The following is a 20,012-nucleotide window of genomic DNA, read 5'->3' as shown; positions in this document are numbered from 1 at the left end:
TTGTCTGGTGTACATAGGGTTTGCGCATATGTCAGGAAGTGTGCTAAATTCGCTTAATTAGCGACTGGTTTATGAAATCGCCTTCTGTTGGAACCAAATGAGACGGTCTTGAATTTTAGAGTTTGAGTCCCCATATGTCGCTATACAATGTTGCTTGCCAGAAGGGAAGAAGAGCAGGTCTTCTTTAATAGATGTGCATGCCTACGAGCACACCAAAAGCGATCGAACGAAGGATTGTGACCGCTAAGTGTAGCCAGATGATGGCCGTAAACCCAGTATATTATTGTGTCTCCAAAGGGGTTACACAGAACGGGTCGAGATGCAGGATATTGGGGAATGCTAGCAGAGGAGATGCGTCTACCGTGTCACCAAGCAGGTGCAGTGAAACACAAAACAGGTACGGAAAAAGTCTGGTTCTGAGTAATGAAATAAGACAGATCTTCGTTGCCTGTTGGAGTTTTTTCATCCATGTAATTTTCTGGCAGCGGACAGTTGTAACATTCTTGGCATCCTTGGAAAGTCAGCGGCCAAAGTCAAACCAGAAGCCACCGTTGATTCCGTCTACAATCGATTAGTTACTAATTTTCCCTTGAGAGGAAAATGTTCGACTTCCCACAGACAAAACCTGAGCTCCATATCACCACCTTGCACTTTCACCCCACCTAAGTATGTCTGCGGGTAAATTGGTAGAGGTGCTACCAGACGGAGAATCTTGCGTACACAGATGACAGCCACTGTCCAACTAACCTTGCATATCTGTGAAGGAGGAATGCTAGCGCAACACGGTAAACCCTTATAGTGATTGCGAGCCTTGTCATATAGGTTGATGCAAACCATTTTTCACTGATGCTTTCATATACCCCAAAGAAAACCACTGAGTTACCGTCTGTTGTTCGATCCTGTTCTTCAACTACAGTGCCTTCAACCTCTGTGCAGTGTACCTAAGGATAGTTATTAACCGATCCAAGTCTATTCAAAGTAAATCAACACAAGAGTACACCAATATGGAGGGACAGTATCAAACGTGATTAGTACAAACCGTTTGAGGCGATAGCCCATTGATAAATCTGGTGAATTACGCAGGATATTTCCATTGTGTTGTTTCCTATTAGACATTAAGACAGTCATATGGTGAACAAGTGTCTCCGCTTCTGAAGTTTTGTACTCAAAGAGGAACTACACTGGGGAAAAAATGCGCGCCTCAACAACCTCTTCGACTGTGGTGTTTAGTAGTGGGGAGTACTGTATCTTAAAGGGGAGGCCAAACAAAGGATCGCCAAAACAAAGACCGCAACAAAGTGAGCAAGGAATTAGATTTTAAGGAACACGCCCTACGAAAGATTTTCCCAAGACAAACCCAGAGTTTCAGCGTACAAAATCCTAACACGTCAGTGTCCGAATATAAATCGCCCATCAATGTGGAAGCAAGCAGCAAAAATTCAAGTGTTCTCGTGTACTGTTCTTAGGACATAGTAGATCTCACCACCATTTCTGACTACTTCATAACCATGAGACTAACATAACTGAGACAAGAATGGTCGGGAGTGGTTTACTGAGCCCCAGATGTTGTTCATTAGATGTACATCCGGGCCTTTTTGAATGTCGAAAAGTCACACAGAATCAAAAATATGAAAATAAACAATGTGAAGGCCAGTGTCAAGGAAGTAAAACTTACCGATGACATAGAGTTGCGCCAGGACCAGTGATGGATTGGGCAAGGTAAGCGGATAGGAGAAAAATAGGAATATTATGTAAATCCGTCCTAGGTGAATTTAAAAAGCTACAAGCCTCTAAAACGTCTGCAGGGTAATGTACGAAACACAGTCTGTATTGTAATTGAAAAAGGCTGAAGGTACGGAATAAGTTGGAGTCACTAGCAAACTGAGGTAGCTATATAAACGGGTGGTTGGAAAAGCAAAATGGTCAGCATGTTTGAAGCAAAGGTGGACAAAGAGCAGTTGAAAGTGGTGGGCTCGGCAGTTAAAAAACACACTTAATTTCATCGTGGATAAGTATCAAGTCCAAGGCTATGAGTACCATCCTAACATCATTAGGTAAGAATAAAGCGGTGATGCACCATCGCAATTACAATTGACAGGAGCAGTAAGTCACCATCCACCTTTTTACACTCGGGCGGATCTCTCAAGCAATACTGAGAGTAAGAATTATTCCTTGGGTATACGAAGCAGAACTTCCAGTTTACAAGGATCAAAATAGCTTCTTGCGTAACTCATATTTACCCTAATAAATGCATTCGGTATCAAACGCAGTTTCATCTGTCCATATGTCATCCATCCATTCACCAACAACGGAGATCGCCGGTGTTTCTGCGCCCAGTTTGTAGTAGCATAAATAACCGTCACTCGCGCTCCAGCAAGCAGCCTACGTAAAACTCTACCCTAGATTAGAGGCGCTACAAGCTACGACCACCGATAGGACTTGCTGCAGTTTGCTACACAGATCGGTTGCTTGGAGTGCTGTTCATCTCTTCGTCATTTTGTTCTTTTCACGACGGGAATTTCCCTACGGGAATCCTCACAGTTATGCATATGCCGAATATCTGCGTTAGAACATTGGCATTGGTGCAAATGATGATGTGCGAACGGCAGGTAACTTGCTCAGTTAAATAAATCATTTTTCGCAGTGCCAGGAGACAACAATAACGATCGTCTCCTAGATCCTACAACTAGAGCAGTTCATCCTGTTTGGGGTCAAGCAAAAGGCCGAACTTATTGACACTTTGAAAGTCGACGGCAATTGGACAGACATGGGGAAACCCACTTCATTTTTTGGCCTAAAGGCAAAGATAAACCCACATTAGGCACACCTCTGGAGGAGAAAAGTTTGACGGATTGATATACTACTGGCACCTACAATGTCCGTATGAAGAACGAGGCTAATGGCGTTCATTCAAGAGGATTGAGATAAGCTTTGGATATCCTCATAACCATTCATCAACGACAAGCAAATTTCCGGGAAGTAACCTTTTTCCAAAAAAAAGTTTGAAATGTGAAGTTTGTCCGTTGTCCGATGATATACCCTCAATGTCAACTGTGCACCTAAACGTCCAGAAATCCAATTTCTGTTCATTTGTTATGGAAGAGTCGCGTAAGTGCAGCGTGCATCAAAGTCGGATAGTTGTAACCCCAGGATAAGATAGCTCTGAGTCCCTACGTCCGAGTTAGGAAACGGTGGCCATTGGGACACAACTTTAGCGCATTGATCAATGGAGACGAGGCGAATCCCTGCCGACATTATGCTATCCGTGGTATGATGACAACGGAGTTGCACCAAGAGTTGGCTCTTAAAAGCAAGGACCTGGGCACGAGCCAAATTAAGTGGGATCAGACAGGAAAAATGGGGTTAATCTACCGTGAAAATCGGAGGTTTTGCTGTCCATGGCTTCTCTCGGAGTACAGAAAGTGAACGCCCCAACTAAATCCGACATTGTCAGTTATCTTACACGAAGGAAAAGTGCAAGGATCGCGTGCACAGTGGTTAACGGCCGAAAAAAAAAAACAGAACGCAACAAACGTATAGAGTGCGCGTGTACACCAACGTTAATACTGTATTAGTGTCCCGATGTATCTGTGGTATCGCAACCGAGACGCGTACAGGGCATTAAGTGAAGCATCACACATACAAGTAACAGAAACCACATCCGTATGCGGATGGTGTTTAAGTGGAATAGTCGGAAACCCTAAACAGACCCACAAAAATTGTCGAACTACCCTTCCAGAATGTATGACAAACGGCCATGGGTGAAGCACGGGCGCAGTATACAAGCTAGTCGTAAAAAGATGGTCTGCAGCCTTGGACTGCTTAACGCTCAGTACAAGATCTTGTGATTCAGGGAAAAGGATGATAGGATGTATGATGGATTATGAAAGGCTTCCTTCCTCAACAGTTGTCTGAAAATGGAGCTTTAATATTCATTACGGATCTACTACCACCTATTATGATTAAAGAATTTCTTAGCAGAACTCCGAGGAAACGGACGACGTTCGGCACTGAATACAGGTCGACCAATACACTCATGATTCTACTAGCTACTTGAGTCTCGACTTGAAGTGATAGCATCTCATAACACCCTGGTCACGGGACAGTAAAAGTGCCCCCCACCCCCACAGGTACGTCACCTTGTTTCACGGCGCACGTGGTAAAGCTGATCACTAATGTGCCAAGACTACACTAACCCTGCTGATTGTGTCTCTTCATAAACTATCGTTAGATTGTCTGTCAGTCTTGTTTGAATACATCTCACTAAAAACCGTCACCACCCGGATATGCACACTTGAATCACGAAGGTTTATGACCAGAGAAATGCCTCGTCCAACTCCATCACCATTTCTGAAGCATCAGTGGTCGCGCCACCAAAACGTAACGACTTTATTACCAGCTTATACTCTAAATTCTGTGTCAAAATGAAAAACAGGAAAATGAACGACGGCGTTTACTTCGACTCATGGTTTGGAGACTGATAACTGGCCAGTTTATGCGTTATCATGCTAAAACATAAATATAACCCAGTGCCGCAGCTGACTCGTAAACTAAAGCACAAGATACTCACACAGCTCCCTCCGAGAAGGTTATCCCAACACTAATGAAGTCATAATATGGGACACCATCCCAAGCACGCGGGCTCACCAAAAAAATATAGGTGGAACATCCTGAAAGACGACAAGAAGGGGTAAATTATTCCCTGAAATTAAAGTCATTATTATGAAAAAAAGGTAGCCGTGTGTAAAATGATTTGTTGGAAAAAGAGGTATCGGTAGATAGAACAAGAATTGACGGTGCGATCGTGGTTAGTTGTGTTCTTCTTTGATAAAAGGAGCTCACTAACAGTCAAGTGCCTAATTTGGTGGTGGTATCTGTAGAATGCTTTTCATCAACTTCAGTGGTCATTCGTGTAAGGATAAAAAAAAAAGATAAAGTGTTCAGCTGTAGCACCCTTCCGGTGCCTAGCTGCCATGCCACCCGAAGGAAGCACGAGGGCTGGGATACTGCCAGGTTGCCCAAGCCTAGACAGGGGAAGTCGAGTGGCGGAGGTCGGATTCGAACCACGGATCTTCCGGTCAGTAAATTCGCGCTCTAACCACTTGGGCCATCTCGCCCAAGGTACCTGCCGCACGACCAAATACCCGTTTTCTAATCACCTCGTTATGAATTCGTTGACGCCATCCGTCAATATCAACGCTTCTGAGGCATTGATGGTCCAAAACCTGAAGACGACTCCGACAATCTGTCCGCAGAAGCCGTCTTGCAACCACACAACAGTGTAGTCCTTACTGTAGCTTTCGTCTTCAAGGATGGGGACGATGTTGACCGCGTACTCCAGGTAGAAAAGATTCTCACTAGCGACATCGAGTTTCAAAGACCTTCCAAGGTTCTCCTCACGCTCTCATCGCTGACAGTGTCAAACAAAGTTGAAGAGCGGGGGTATCCTTGTCGGATACGGTTTTTTGTGGGATGCTTCTAGAGAGCTTCACATATACCCGCACACACTAGAAAGTAGGTGAACACGAGGATCGGTTTATGTTGACAAACTTCTGTTGAGCGAATGTGGTTAACAGCACAGATAGGCCGATACAATCAAACGCACCCTTGAGATCCAGAGAACACCAAGATTGTGCATCGTCTATACGAATGACGTTGCTTTAACACCTGAAGGAGTGTGATTCACGCAGCCTCTACCCGTTCGAAATCCCGCTTAATGCTTACGAGTGGAAGATTCGCATACCGCCGCAGCGTTCAGCTGTAGCACCCTTCCGGTGCCTAGCTGCCATGCCACCCGAAGGAAGCAGGAGGGCTGGGATACTGCCAGGTTGCCCAAGCCTAGACAGGAGAAATCGAGTGGCGGAGGTCGGATTCGAAGGACCGACCTTCCGGTCAGTAAACTCGCGTTCTAACCACTTGGGCCATTTCGCCCCATTGGCCAGCGCAAGCAACAACGAATCGGCGAAAAACAAACATCCGAGACTGAACAGCAGCGGTTCAACACGCTCGCGACTAATGCAAACTGAGCAACCTTGCTTTAGACTGCTGAATAAAACGAATGCATAGGTTAGAATAAATAGTGTTATTAAAGAGTGAGGAGGAGTGAATCGAAGTGCCTGGTATCATCATGATACTGGAATTACCTAACCGCATACGAGGCAACCGCAGCGAAAAACGTCGACTCTGCCACGACCGAAAGAGTCCTGAGGCACCACAGTGAGACAGAAATACAATTAGTTGGTAAGCGGAACACCGTTAACAGTGTGCAGAGTAGAACCTATCTGGTTGTATGGATGAAACCGTTACATGAATACACCATTGCTAATGAAACAAACTGCAGCGTAAATGCTCGGCCGATTTAATGCAACCTCTTGCTTGAATTTTCCACAGCCGGTGTCAAGTCAAACACTGACAACCAAACATCGTGTTTGTGTGGGAGATGAAACCGAAACTTAACTTACAGCTTTATCCACAAGCTACTCACTAAATTGGTTAATTTTGCATCGAAAAAGCACTTAGTTTTGTGAACTTCGAAATAAGTAACTCAGTAAATCACAGTAGCAGAAGTGGGATAGGAAAACGATGGTTCCAGTCCATCCTCCGATGTCTTTTCGTTCACTTCCGTATACTCGGACTTCATCTCCGGAGTTACAAGATACTATTCTACTCCATATCTATCTCCATCTCTTCTCCTCGTTCACTTCCGTATACTCGGACTTCATCTCCGGAGTTACAAGATACTATTCTACTCCATATCTATCTCCAGTCTCTTCTCCGTCAGCTAGATCTTGTAACGGACAATACAAATGCCTGACAGGAGATGGAATCACACCGCATTTACGAACCAAATACGGTGACCACTAAGGAAAAGTTTGGAAAATTTACTACCGTCTAGTCCTTTTGAGGTTAAACAGGTAAGTCTACTTACTGAATTTTCATCACTCTTGTTTTGTATTTGAACAGCGAATTGTACATTCATTTGCAAACTAAGTTGATACTGACGGGAAGCGGTTGGAATTCCCCTGTTTCAGTTAGAACGACTTCAGAACACCGAAGCATGTTTCAGTCGGAATCGCAAGCTCGATAAACCTTTTTGACAACCCACTACCGTCTTCAGCATTCAATGGGACCATGAGATGACCAACTGCGACTATCCGAATAACTATGAGGCATTGTACTAGTTGTTCTAAATTCAGATCGTACCCAGATCAGTCTAGCTTACAAGCAGTGAAGATTTACACCAGATTTCGAAAAAGCATTCAAATTCCCGTACGAAAACAGCACCGAACGAGTCGTTAGCTTCAAGTGACGATGTTTTCAAACTAGAAACGTGTGAATAATCGGGGAGCCTCTTTGGGAAGAGTTTGGCACTGTTAGTAACCAATAGAAACCGGAAATATGTGCTACCACGACGAGATCAGATTTACTCGTACTTCTGCAGAGTATGCAGACTGCGCGACTAGTTAGAAACAGCAAAGAATGTTATTGAGTTGGAAATGCACACAAAAATCGTGGAAGTAAATCAGCAAATGGGACTAACCTGAACCGGTACTATCGTTCGCACTGGGCACGGTGTCTGTTGATGTGGAGATTTTACCAGTTTGATTTGACACACCTGATGTCAGGAAAAGAGGAACCAGTTGGCAAAATAGACCACAAAAACTCGGTGAATGGACAAACCAGACACAATAGTATAAGCTAGTCTGCCACAAAGCCAAACTGGTTTACAAATGAGTGTATTTCGCTAATTTCGTGCAATTTGGGCTAAAGTAGAACATAAGATTAACGGAAACTAAGGGTCCGCGCCTACCAGGTGAGTTCCACGAAGGGCGAAACCGGTCGCGAGGATGTCGAAGAGCTCTCAGCAGCCTTATGAGTAGTGTATTACGTCCATAGGGGTTATGAGAAGTTCATCATTTAGTCCTGCATGGATATTTTAGCTTTAGCAGCAGTTAGCTAAACGCGCTTCGGACTGCAATGGCAACTACACAAAAATGGTGACTGAACTAAGTCAGCATGAAAGATGACTGTATCTTTCATAGTGATACCTCACACCTGGTCTCAATAAAACAGTGTCACAAAAGCGGGTCCCAGTAGGATTACATCTGGTCAGTCCTTTCTACTGACGGGGCACCTCTCGTATGGGGACGGCTTTGCGATTCCACCTGTCTTTCAGGAATGAGGAATGCTGTATATTCAGCAGTATTTTCCCGGGCCTATGCAAATAAGTTCTCATCGAAGTTTTTGTGAGAGCACGAAAATGTTCAAATGTCATATACTCCTTCATACCGACTTATCCACGTGACAACGCAAGCTTGTAGCCACTAGTTGATAGTATCTATGACAATGATAAATTAGGTAGATTAATCTTGTCGTTGACCTCGCTTTCAAAGTCAAAACCCAAATTCGAGCTTGGCGATCACGTGCTCTAAATTGCGTGATCGATGCATACATACGCAAATACACGCATACAACTGACGCTTTGTAACGCCAAGATACACGCATACCTACGGAACAAAGTACTCAAGTGACACAGTGAAACGTCCATGCCAGAAATAAGACGGAACCATTTTCTAAGGCCGATATAAAGTTGTAGAAAACCATCAGCTTCAAAAACAGCAGGTCCGGCATTTAAAACAATATAAGACAATTTGGTTTCGACGGAAGACTCACCCGGAACCCAGTCAAGTCTCTCGTTTTTAGTGTTTTTAAAGTTGGCAAAACTCTGGGACTGCACCTACCTCATGAGCCCCCAGAGGGACGAAACCGGTCATGGGCTGCCGAAGAGTTTTCAATAACCTTACGACTAGTGCATTACGTCTATACTATAAAACGATGTTTGAACACTATGCTAATTACCCACAAAGGCGACCATCAGTGCTATGGAATGCGCAACATGGAAATGTGTTAGGGAATATAAGGAATGAATTCCTGAAACTTATTCACAACTGTTTGGTGCAGGTATTCCTTCGAAGACCTCATAGATATAGTGACCAAAAATGTTTCGGTAAGTGTCCACATTACGTTTATTTAAACATCCATTTATGGCGTTTTATCGAACAACGGTTAATGCTTTTTTTCCATAATCTCGACTAATTAATCAGATGAAATCAGTACAGACGGATAACACAAACATATACACATATGAAATGGTATCTTGTCAGCTGGATGGAGGGTTCTATCAACAGCTGGGGCGAAACTAGATGCTGGAAATCATGTCTTTTGTGCGGCAAAAAAACCACACACAAAACAACCGAAAGATGCATGCAGTAGCAGAATTGGACAGCAGTATCAGTAAAAACTACAGAAATTTGGCTGTTATGCAAATAAGCGAAACATAGCTAAACCCTGCATTCAAGCGGCCTAAAAACATCACTGCAAAGAAAAGGGATCACCTGAATTGGGTTCACTTAATTGACTTCGCAGAAGCCCATTGCTGGTTATGCGACCGCCAACTTGACGGAAAGCCACTCCAGGGATTTTGACTGTGGTGCGACTCAGATCGATCTCTTTCCCGTGTGTATTGTCCATGTAATCCTGGCGAGTAGAAAGATACTTGATACGTGAGTAATAAGACTAGAACCGATCGTCGTAGATCGAGCGGAACAGAAAATCAGAAAAGGCGAGTTTACTTGATGGCAAGCGGCAGACGACAAACAATGTTAAGCGCCCAAGCATTTCACTCGTTTTAACCCGCACGTTATCATTGGTATTGTAACCCTTTTCTATTTATTATGGACAGGTCAACTGGTGTTTACACGTACATGTACGTTTACCCACTCGCCTACCTATGCATATATAGGCACGCACGCGTGCGTCAATACGCCGAACCTGTATGTGCACCCAATCTGATGATTACTCACTTCTGAAATCGATATGGATTCGGCTGTTTAGTTCACTTCCACGTTAGTGAATATTGTCGGTCGTATGGGCGCTTTTCTAATTGCTCCGTAGAGCAAACACCTGCTGTGATACACTGTTTTCATGGAAAGTCAAAGTGTGGGAACTAGACTATAGGGATCCAGATACACCAGTGGGATGTATTACTATACGTGCAACTAAATGTCGACGGTTCTCTTGACAAAACACACTACTCATGATTTTGCTAAAAACTTTCCGACAGTCCATTGGCGGCGCAGTCCTCTAGTGTCCGTCACTTTATGTTCTAATTGAACACCAATTTGTTGGCGAAATACACTAACCTGAAGATTGTTTTGGTATCAACGAGGGACTCAGAATCACTGGTTTATTATATTTCTCATAAAGGAGAAATTCAGTCGAGTCTTTCGATAACACCGACGTGACCTGCCAGTGAGTGTAGTTCGTCTATGTTGGTAAGTATTTACCAAAATGGGACCGACCATTCGGTTATTCGCTCCTGGTCACATCTTATGTTCTGTTTAACTGGATACACACGACTAGTAACTTGAGGTTCTTCAGAGCGGTTTGAAGTTAATGGTGCACCAGTTCGATTCAGTAGCGCATCCTACTTAGGATGATAACGATTCCAAAAGTGGAAGACAGACCGCGAAAATAAACACCAACTAAGTTATTCATCGGTTGGTGCATGCGCTTAGCCGAGCATATATAGTCAACAACAGGCGGAACCAAGTGCCACAGCTAATATCGGTTGCACACAAGGTATTCGGACCAGTCTGTCCAATCGTTTCAGATGAGAAATCTCAAGAAAGACACTCCATGGATAAGCATAAATGTGAGAATACACATATACAAGGGAATGAGCATTAATCCGCCAGATGTGGGCATCGCAGCTAGTCCAAAGCAATGAGAATTTCAGAAAAAAAGAGGCATCCTATAGGCTACACATATGACTTATGCATCACGAGTACTGGCCGCCGCAAGAGCAATGCTTGGAGAGGGTTGAAATCTCATTAATGACATATTGTGGCGGAATGGTAAGGCAATATCATGCTAGGAAATTGTAGGAACGTGATGACCAGCATACAGCCCGAGGACAATAGAACCAGAGGAACCTTGCTGAAGGAGACGGTCGAATTTTTCTAGAAGGAAGGACCGCATACAACGGCGTTTCTGGCATTGTAGTCATCAGCTTAATGCTGTGAAAACGGTGAACACAAAATCAAGTAGCCGACTGTGTAAAGCAGTATGGGTGGTAGGTCTTGTTTGATTGAACTTTTTGGGGACTGAGATTATTTTAACAGTCATGGAAAACAACATTCACACCACAACGCACTGATAAAACAGTTTGATAGAGGACTAATATCTACAAAATAGTAGTTTAACAGAACAGCTAATCACACAGAAGTAGCGTCCAACGCAGAAACCAACATGCTCCTAACAGAATTCAGATGACAAATTTATACATAAAGTCCACGTCCCACCCGGAAGAAACACCACTAATACATCGACTGCAAACGCTGTGGGTACACAATTTGAAGGTTGCTCCTGAAAAACCTGGATGCAAAGGATACCACACGAAACACACCAGTTCAAACTAACAGTGGTTAGTAGGCAGTGACTCACATGAATGCTCGGATGATAGGTCAAACGTGCATCGTCCGTAAGTGTAACGTACTTCTTTGTTTTCCATTCCTTACCGAGTGGCTTGCTTGAACGTTTGTATAGAAACCCCTGAAATGCGAAGGGCGGCAATCAGTTGTGTCAAAAGCTGGGTGCATAAAGGAGAGAGAGAAATCTGTAGGCGAGTGATCAATGTGTCCCATGAGACCTGATCAAAAAGATTGAGAATCAGTTCAATGGAGGCATGCTTGATGGCTCCAGCATGATGTGGGGTTTGAGCACTCAAAAATTCAAAGCAAATACACTAAACTACAGAATTACCATTAGAATGGTTTGTGAGTAGTTTCTCGTTCGAGACAGAAATCTTAAGGCACGCAAAGAAGCAAGCGTAACCCGCAGTTTCAGTGAAGTCAGATAGTTAAACCTGGGTGTGGTTTCAATGCTCAGGTCAGTTCGTGGTACTTAAAATGTAGACGATATAGTTATCGAATACGAGCTTGAAGGTCGCGAGTTCGAACTGTTCTAGAGATTAGTCATATGTTCACCATTAAAGATTCCCAGCAAATATAAAATAACTCCACAATGCTTCTCGACTTTTTAGCACAGACTGTCTCCACCTGCAAGGAGGAAACCTCGACCTGTACTTCAAAATCTTTTCAAACTACTGCCAAACCATTTGCCGATTGAAAAACTAACCTGCTTCAACGGAATTGCTCTTCCGCTTCCGATGCCGTTCAACTTTTTGCCACGATCCTTCTCATCCTCGTTCTTTTTCTATTGTGCAGAGAAAAAGTAGGCATGAGGGCACGTACGACGTAAAGGAGTAGTATCGCAAACGTTACCGCACTAGCTTTGAGTAACATTGAGCGCATGGGCTCAGTGCCGCGAGATTTAATATGTGGGTGTAAAAAACTACCCCCCCCCTTGATGTGCATCAAAATAACCAGAACTACCTTAAAACAGTCCTACTGAGTTGAAGCGCCTAAGTCCCGTGGAATCATAAATTATTCATATGGTGAGAAAGATGTCCTGTCCGAACGGACCAGGAAAAACGGCCTCTTGACATAAGTGCAAGGTGGCTTCTCTGTTTTTCGCTACATTTTGTGACGGATAAGACCATACTGTAAGCCAGCAAAAAATCCACCAGCCACGGTCGAGACATCCGTGTAAACACCGGAAGCGCATTACCCGGGTTAGAGAAGTGACCACCAAGTGGAGTTGAGTCAGCGGTCGGCTAAGCAATATCCTAATTTCATTTTCGCCATTGGTTCAGGTCAAGAACAAGTATATGGTACGATGAGATGATCGGAGCAGAGGGTTGTGTCTTATACTAATCCACAACTAATAGCGGAAATGATACCAGCTGGCCAGCATGTGCTTCCATTATATGTCGATTGCGGCCTACAATGTAGTCCGCGAAGTAACCAAGTGTCACTTCATGAAACATGAGTGGGCTTCTACTCTTTTTGTTCCAAAAATATCATAATCTAATATGCATGAGGCAGCAGCTCAGTGAAGATGAAATCCGAACGACTACTTGACAATTTACTGTCTTCCAATAAATTCACAGATTGAACATAGGTGACAGTATATGAAACCAGTACCTGTTATTGGGAACTGCCCGACCAGGCTTGACGTCGGAGAATCAATGAGGTACAAACAACCTGAGTAGTCAGAGACCAAATGGTTTCGTAGCCTTGGATAAAGATGCTATCTCCAAAATGCACACAACAATAACTATGCCAGAAATGCTGAGTTAATACGAGGGTGGAGAACACAGCTTTGGGTGGTACGCGGAACAACCTGGAACTTACGAAGAGGTTTGATTTTCTTCTGTTCTTACGGGAGTGTGTTGGTGTGCTACTTGGCGTTAGGGACTCGTTAGTCTCTCCCTTGTTCTCCTAGTGAGTAAACAATAATAGAAAAAAAACATAGAATACACAGCGACTATTGCAAACAAAAACAAGTCGTTCGAAAAGTGACAATAACTGAGCAAGTCAGGCATCGGAAATGTGGATTCGGAACAAGTCATTACGCAATCCACCCGTTGTGTTACCAGTTACTGAGTACCAAAGTTGGAAGGCGTGCGGAACAGGATATTTAACCAGTATGCAAAGTAATCCCACGGATCTCATGCACGCTCATGGTCAGCGTATTCAAGCAGATGGATTGCACCATAAAATGCCGGTGCGAAATACAAGCCATCGCGAATGAGGGATAGAATGATCGAAGTGACAGATGTAGTGAGACCAGGCGTAAGCAACATGCAGTTTTAATTTGGGGCCAACTCACGACAGTATCAGCGCCTAATCCAACCGAAGACATACTCGCAGCCGGGTTCAGAGTGGTCGAACCGAAGCAATGTGATACGGGCGGTGGTGGTTGTAACGGAAGCGGGGTGAATTGGGCAAGTGGAGCGAAGTTAGGGAGAAAGGGAACAAAGCCTCCATGGATCCCAACGCTACTCGTCAGCGTCGAAGGTTGTGATGCATGTGCACTGTATTCTGAGTAAGTGTGTTGCGTTGGGGTGGGGATGACGCTCTCTGAGTAGTCAGATGGTGGCAAGTAGTCAGGACGACAGTGTGGTGCCTGACCATCTAAGAAAAACGGGTGTGTCGCCCAATCATCGGGTGAGTCGACGACTGATGAGGCAAAAAACCTCGTGCGATCGAAACTCAATTCGGACTCTAGTTGTGAATCTGTTTCACAAGAAGACCTGATATTCAAAGTTTGAAACTGCCTCCCATCACCACCAACACCCATACCACTTGTTAAGGCTGCTGCTGTCGCAGCCGAAAGAGTCTGATTGGTTCGACAATCCTGTATGAAATGAATTAGGAATGAACATTGGATAGCAGGAACTAGCTTTTATGGATAAGGTATGTGAAAACTGTAGAACAGGGCAAACAGAAAAGGAAAGTTGTCTAGACGGAAACAACAGTCAAGTGAAAGGCTCCACGATGATGAAAAGGTAGGACGAGGGAGCTGCAGAGGAACGCTGCGCAAGTTTGAAAAAATAACCTAGAGGTTGAAATAGTAGATCCGCAAAACCAAATCTGATGACAATGTTTGGCGGTTGCACTCGTTCGATGAACGGCTACTAAGCAACCCCAATGAAACAAGGAGCAAGATAGTAGTGGGTTGCTCAAGTCCATGGAAGAACGATAAGATCTCATAAGGTTACTCACCAATTATGATTGTTTTGCACAGGAGCCGATAGGTGGTTCGAGAGAGACTTGATTAACCAAGCAGTCTTAATGTGACGAGAAGTTGAGCCGAAAACAGTGCTGTGCAACTCGTTGGAATTCATTCGGCATGACTCATTATTGAAAATCCACCCAATTCGAAAAGCAGAAGCTAACCTAAACAAGGTTATCGGCCACACACTGGTAACTGAACGTTTCACAAAAAACCCGTTTCGAAAAATGGGGGCGAACGGAATCTCAACCAGTCTAAAATTAACCAAGAGCCGTTGAACGAGCAAACTATTGGAAAAATTGTCCAAAAAAGTCAGACATACGGGATAGCCATAAAAGATGCCTCAAGAAACATACCTCGATAAGATCGGGTTCAAACCCAGGATTACTTAGCATTTCCGCACGACGCGCATTCGCGGATGGAACGGGAGGCTGAGTTGGTCGAGCAATTTTATCAGCAGTATTCGCATTGGAAACTGATACGGTTGAATTGGTCAGCACCTTGAAACGAACACATGAGTTCTGGGTGACGTACATACATACATGCAATGGGATAAAAATGAATCCAACCCCAGGAATAAGCTTTACTCAGAATTCAAAAGCTCACTAACCACGACTTTTCACAGCATGAGACAGAAAGTTGTGATGCGACTCCTAAGTCTAAAAACTGCACTCTGTCAGTATTTCGAATAAGTCCTCATTCAAAATCCACTGCTGTCCGTTCGACTGAGTCAGAGGTATCCGAAAGTAACAACAAAAACGCAGCACCATAGGCTACTAAGGAGAAAATATGCCTTCAACCGCATCAACCACTTGATAAGCACTTCTGTCATCAAGAATGCATCGTGAGTTTGCTGAACCGTTCTTCAGATCAAGGTCCACATTCGCCAATCCGCCACCTGCTTGGACCACCCCTACGTGACAAGGCCCAATCCATAGATCGCCTGAGATGCGGAGTTTTCTATCATTGGCGTCTGGAACGGATACTTAACACTTTTCGACGGAGAAGCGGAGCTCAGTAACTAAACATCATCGACCTGTTTGTAGACGACATAACTCTCGAAGCCAATATCCTTAACCTGCGCCTGCAAGTTAATGAAACACACGGATTTAACACATGCCTGATTGAACATGCCGAACCCGTTTGAGATCCAAAACTGAAGAAACCAGCGGGGTCGACTTATCAGATCGGAGACTGTATCCATGAGGTAGAGCGAAAAGCTACTGAGGTGGAGTGGAAAGGTGCCCGCAAGAGTTGTGATGATATACAAAGTATTCGTACATGCGATTGCATCAAATATACAGAGAGCAGTTTAATGGGAAGGGGAAAACTTCACCATACCAAGTGAAGAAAATCGTTTTTTTTAGGAAGGATAGGCCTCGTGGCAATCAAGGATAACCGCTATCTAGGATCAGTGGTCATGTTCAATATCGGAGACGCGTTTGGCCTAGTCGTTTTTATTGACGCATGCCACAGGTACGATGAAAGCGTAAGCTGTCAAGATCCGAGGTGCTGGTTGTTGGTGAATGTAATGACGCAACCAGTCAAGGCACGTCAAAAGGGGTCATTCATAGTCTCCGTAGAGAATCCCCTCAAAAGAAATCCCTACACTAGACCGATTCGGATTGACGGCCTGAACTTTTAATTGACTAGCTCTCACAGAAATGGTCGCTTTTCATCGGTCCCTTCATAAGGCTTCACCAGCCACATCTTTTCCCGCGAAAGAGGAGGAACAAAGCATCCTGTCCATTGAAGTTTCTTTCTATTCTTATCGGGGAGGGAATGCTTGTCCGCTACTTGAGAAAGACCCATACAGCAGACTTCTGGACATTCTTCAGGGCGAGTGGCACATACACTAGGACGGCTTAGCTAACGGATGCGCCTTACTGCTGTTGTCCGTAGATGATCAGGTTTGCACATACTGACACTCTGTCCCAGCTCTAGAGGTGATTCACGTCAAATGCAATGAGTGAACACTCAATATCTGATCTGGCAGAAGCAACCAAAGCCTTCAGTTGTTCACCAAAACGTGAGCGCTGGCTCGGACATATTGACTGGGCTGGTATGAGCTAAAAGAGCTCACCCTTCCGAGAAGTGAAGAACCGATTGAAGCTTTTATCACTAAAGTAAATGCAGGGAATCGTTCAGCTGTTGCACCCTGCCTAGCTGCCATGCAACCCGAAGGAAGCACGAAGGATTAGATACTGCCAGGGGAAGTCGAGATGCAGAGGCTGAGTTAAAATCATGAACCTTACGGACAGTAAATTCGTGTTTTAATCAATGAGCCATCAAGCCCCAATGCCAGGAATTCGTGATGTTAAAGCAGTGTTTTCTGACCACTAACTATGAGCGCCCTACAAATCTCTGATAGAAATCCCAGAGTTTGCAGACGCCTTCGGCAGAAAGCCACCGAGTGTGGAAGGAATGGATAGCTACTAGTCAGGTGGTAGACAGCTCACGCTGTCGGCTCCAAGCCTATCGACTACCGGTCCCTTGTTGAAGAAGCTGCAAGGTAATGTCTTGAAGAATGGATGGACGAAGAAAACGTATCAACCATGTTTCGGCATACTTTCACAGCCTGTTCAGTTCGGATCAGTTTTGCAACCATGAAAACTGTAGGTTGGTTGTCAGTAACTAAACACAGGTAATGCAAGACGAGCAGTGAAACTTTGATCCAAGAAATAAAACAACAGGATAATTTTAAAATTGGCACGTGGATAAAGTAGTGTCTTTGGCTACGGGACTTTGCCATGTCCATGAGAGTGCCCAGCCATTGATGGGTTGGGTCTCTTCTGTTCCAACCTGACAGGGGATGAACAACACGATCACACTCCACCTCCAAGGCACAAGAAGGCATTCGATTGCCTAAAAAAGGACATCCACAGCTCAGCCGTATCACCTCGTCAAGTGAGCAAGTAGCCACCAAACTTCAGGAGACCTTGTGCTCTCACGAGGTAAATGCAATGCTTGAAAACTCCAGTGGACAGGATAAGCAATTTCTTTTCGTCTTAATCGCATATTATGCTCTGCACCCATGGACCACTATGGAAAGCAATGCGGCATTATGCATCTTTCGACTCGTCCACAAACTAGCACTGGAGCAGAGAACCCACAAAAATTGCCTTGACTAATCAACAATGCGGGATTCAATAGGTCACACTGGCAAATCCGCCAATGATACTTGAAGCCTGATGTATGATTAGAGATTCTAGATCACTGAGATTTTCTACACTGCTGTTGGCCATCAGCTTCACTACCTTTGACAGACTCAACTAAAACTCAAGGCCTGCCAGTTTACATCGGTCTATAAAGTACTGATAAATATTCTTGTCTGTAACGCCATCCAACAATCGGGGCAGATCGGCTTTGGCGAGAAAGCACTCAGACACAAGAACACATTCCAAACTAGAGTCAATCGACCGTACTGTTTTTGTTTCGGAAAGGCGTCCAAAGTGTCCACCCAAACCACGGAGGCAGTCGTTACTCGCCCGGCCCACTGCAGCTACTAATTGTAGTAATGCTGCGACGCTTAACCTTGGTATGCGACATGCAAACCTGAAAGCATAACCAACTTCGTTCTGGTAGGGGATGTATGGATCAAATCTTCATATCATTTCAAGTGCCCGAATATATGTGTCTGACCAACAAGTGCGGTTTTGTCCATCTTTAAAGGTGTTTTCGGTTCCGGTAGACTCCTCCACATCTAGTGGAGCGCTCTTACAGTCTGTAATTGTACTTGTACCGGTACTGCCAAACTCCCAGTCAGGTGAAGGTTTGGAATAAACCGTCCAACAGTTTTCCCATGTTTAGTGAGGTTCGGTAAGTGTCCCTTCTAGCCTTCGTGTGCAATTTCACGGTCGACATCATGAAAGACATACTTCAGGGAACTATGGACTTTAACACCTCGGTGTTTTTGACAGCGAATCCAAGGCTGAATGCCATTCCGCCATTGCTGCACAGCCATATCTAAAGCCATGATTGCGGAAAAAATGGGAAATAGAAGACATTATCCCGTTGTCATTCTAAACTGAGGTTGTGCAGTAGCGCTGTGAAAGGAGCTATGTAACCAACAGCAAGCTCCAGCACGCCAGACTGCCCGCCTATTTTATTGCTGCTAATCGAAATACGACCGACCTGCCGGATGCATAGACCCAAAGTTTTACACAGATCACTCCTTAGCTGTTGACAGCAGTGGTCTTTATCCAAAAAAGTGACTGGACGTTGCCTGGTGGAAATAAAAGTAAATAAACGTCCAGTTCACAGAGTGAATCTTGACAACTTAGCCAGAACCAGATACCATTCCAGAACAACGCTAATCAATCCGAAGAGCACTTCCATCACCAAGATGTACGGGGAAAACAGGTAATCAATGAATCGGTGTTTGTGTTTTCCGATGCGCTGATGGAGACCCTGGCCAGGAACAGACATAGCGTGCGGGAGCTTCACTGCAAAACGGTAAGTTAACCCATTCCTGAAATGCAGTTTATAAGTACACAGAATGAAGCAACTGCTCCATGAAGTGTGGAAATATTCCAGTGACTGGAAATAAATTCAGATTAAATCAAAGACGACAGGTACGACATCAAATTATTTCCAGCACTAAGCAGTATTAACGGAAATACATCCGAGCCCAACTGGAAAACCGGAAAGCAGGAGGTCCACGCTTGGCAAACTTGACTTCGCTGCGAAAGCCACTTAAATGGGTAACTTAGCCGCCAGCAATTATGCAACATTTAGGCGAAGGATTTTACGTTATAGTACACTGACAATACCTACCGCGTGGGGGCGCGAAGGCACAGTTCCAGAAAACTGTGGCGTGATCGGTCTCTGAATAGGATTCTGGGAATTGGCGCCTCTAGCTTGCAGAATTTTCATGCATGCTAAAGGAGTTATGACAAAAGAAAAAGAACGTACCATCCTGGAAGACACGCTCTACATTAAGCCCATATGCTGCACATGTTTCATAGTAAACACACCGTCTTAGGTCGGTAGCCAGCTTGCGAGCGCGGGCATCATCGATCACTCTTACGTAGGGTTCACAGTTGGAATCTAGAAGTTGTATACAGCGGAATCATCGAACCTTGAGTGCCAACAAGCAAAATGGGTAAGTTTGTTGTGTTCCGGTAAGTACTTAAACGGGTGAAGTACTCATAAACAGTCTGATAGCTTTCAAAGTTTTCAAGACTGAATACGAAGATTACACCATCAATCCAGTGACTGAATTGTTGATCGGGAGGTCCACCTTCGTCACGTATCAGAAGGAGATGACTTTGGTTATCCAAAGAAACTTCCTTTTTGAATCGGCCACCTTC

General features: G+C 44.4%; 1 protein-coding gene across 1 annotated transcript in view; it reads right to left on the bottom strand.

The window, feature by feature from the left end:
- Positions 1-19,749, bottom strand: part of T265_12983 (hypothetical protein) — a gene marked incomplete at both ends in the record, with an annotated part of 46,432 nt that extends 26,683 nt beyond the window's left edge. The window contains 9 exons of the mRNA XM_009166597.1: positions 7,541-7,615; positions 9,396-9,576; positions 11,506-11,613; positions 12,199-12,276; positions 13,317-13,403; positions 13,795-14,322; positions 15,057-15,200; positions 19,477-19,580; positions 19,615-19,749. Of these exons, the coding sequence (XP_009164861.1) occupies positions 7,541-7,615; positions 9,396-9,576; positions 11,506-11,613; positions 12,199-12,276; positions 13,317-13,403; positions 13,795-14,322; positions 15,057-15,200; positions 19,477-19,580; positions 19,615-19,747 (1,438 nt within the window). The remainder of the gene's footprint in view (positions 1-7,540; positions 7,616-9,395; positions 9,577-11,505; positions 11,614-12,198; positions 12,277-13,316; positions 13,404-13,794; positions 14,323-15,056; positions 15,201-19,476; positions 19,581-19,614) is intronic.
- Between the last annotated feature and the right edge of the window lie 263 nt (positions 19,750-20,012).

Source organism: Opisthorchis viverrini (genome assembly GCF_000715545.1).
Source record: "Opisthorchis viverrini unplaced genomic scaffold opera_v5_28, whole genome shotgun sequence".
NCBI classification, from domain to species: Eukaryota; Metazoa; Platyhelminthes; class Trematoda; order Opisthorchiida; family Opisthorchiidae; genus Opisthorchis; species Opisthorchis viverrini.
Note: the sequence above shows the minus strand (reverse complement) of the source record. Positions and strands in the feature narration are given on the sequence as shown.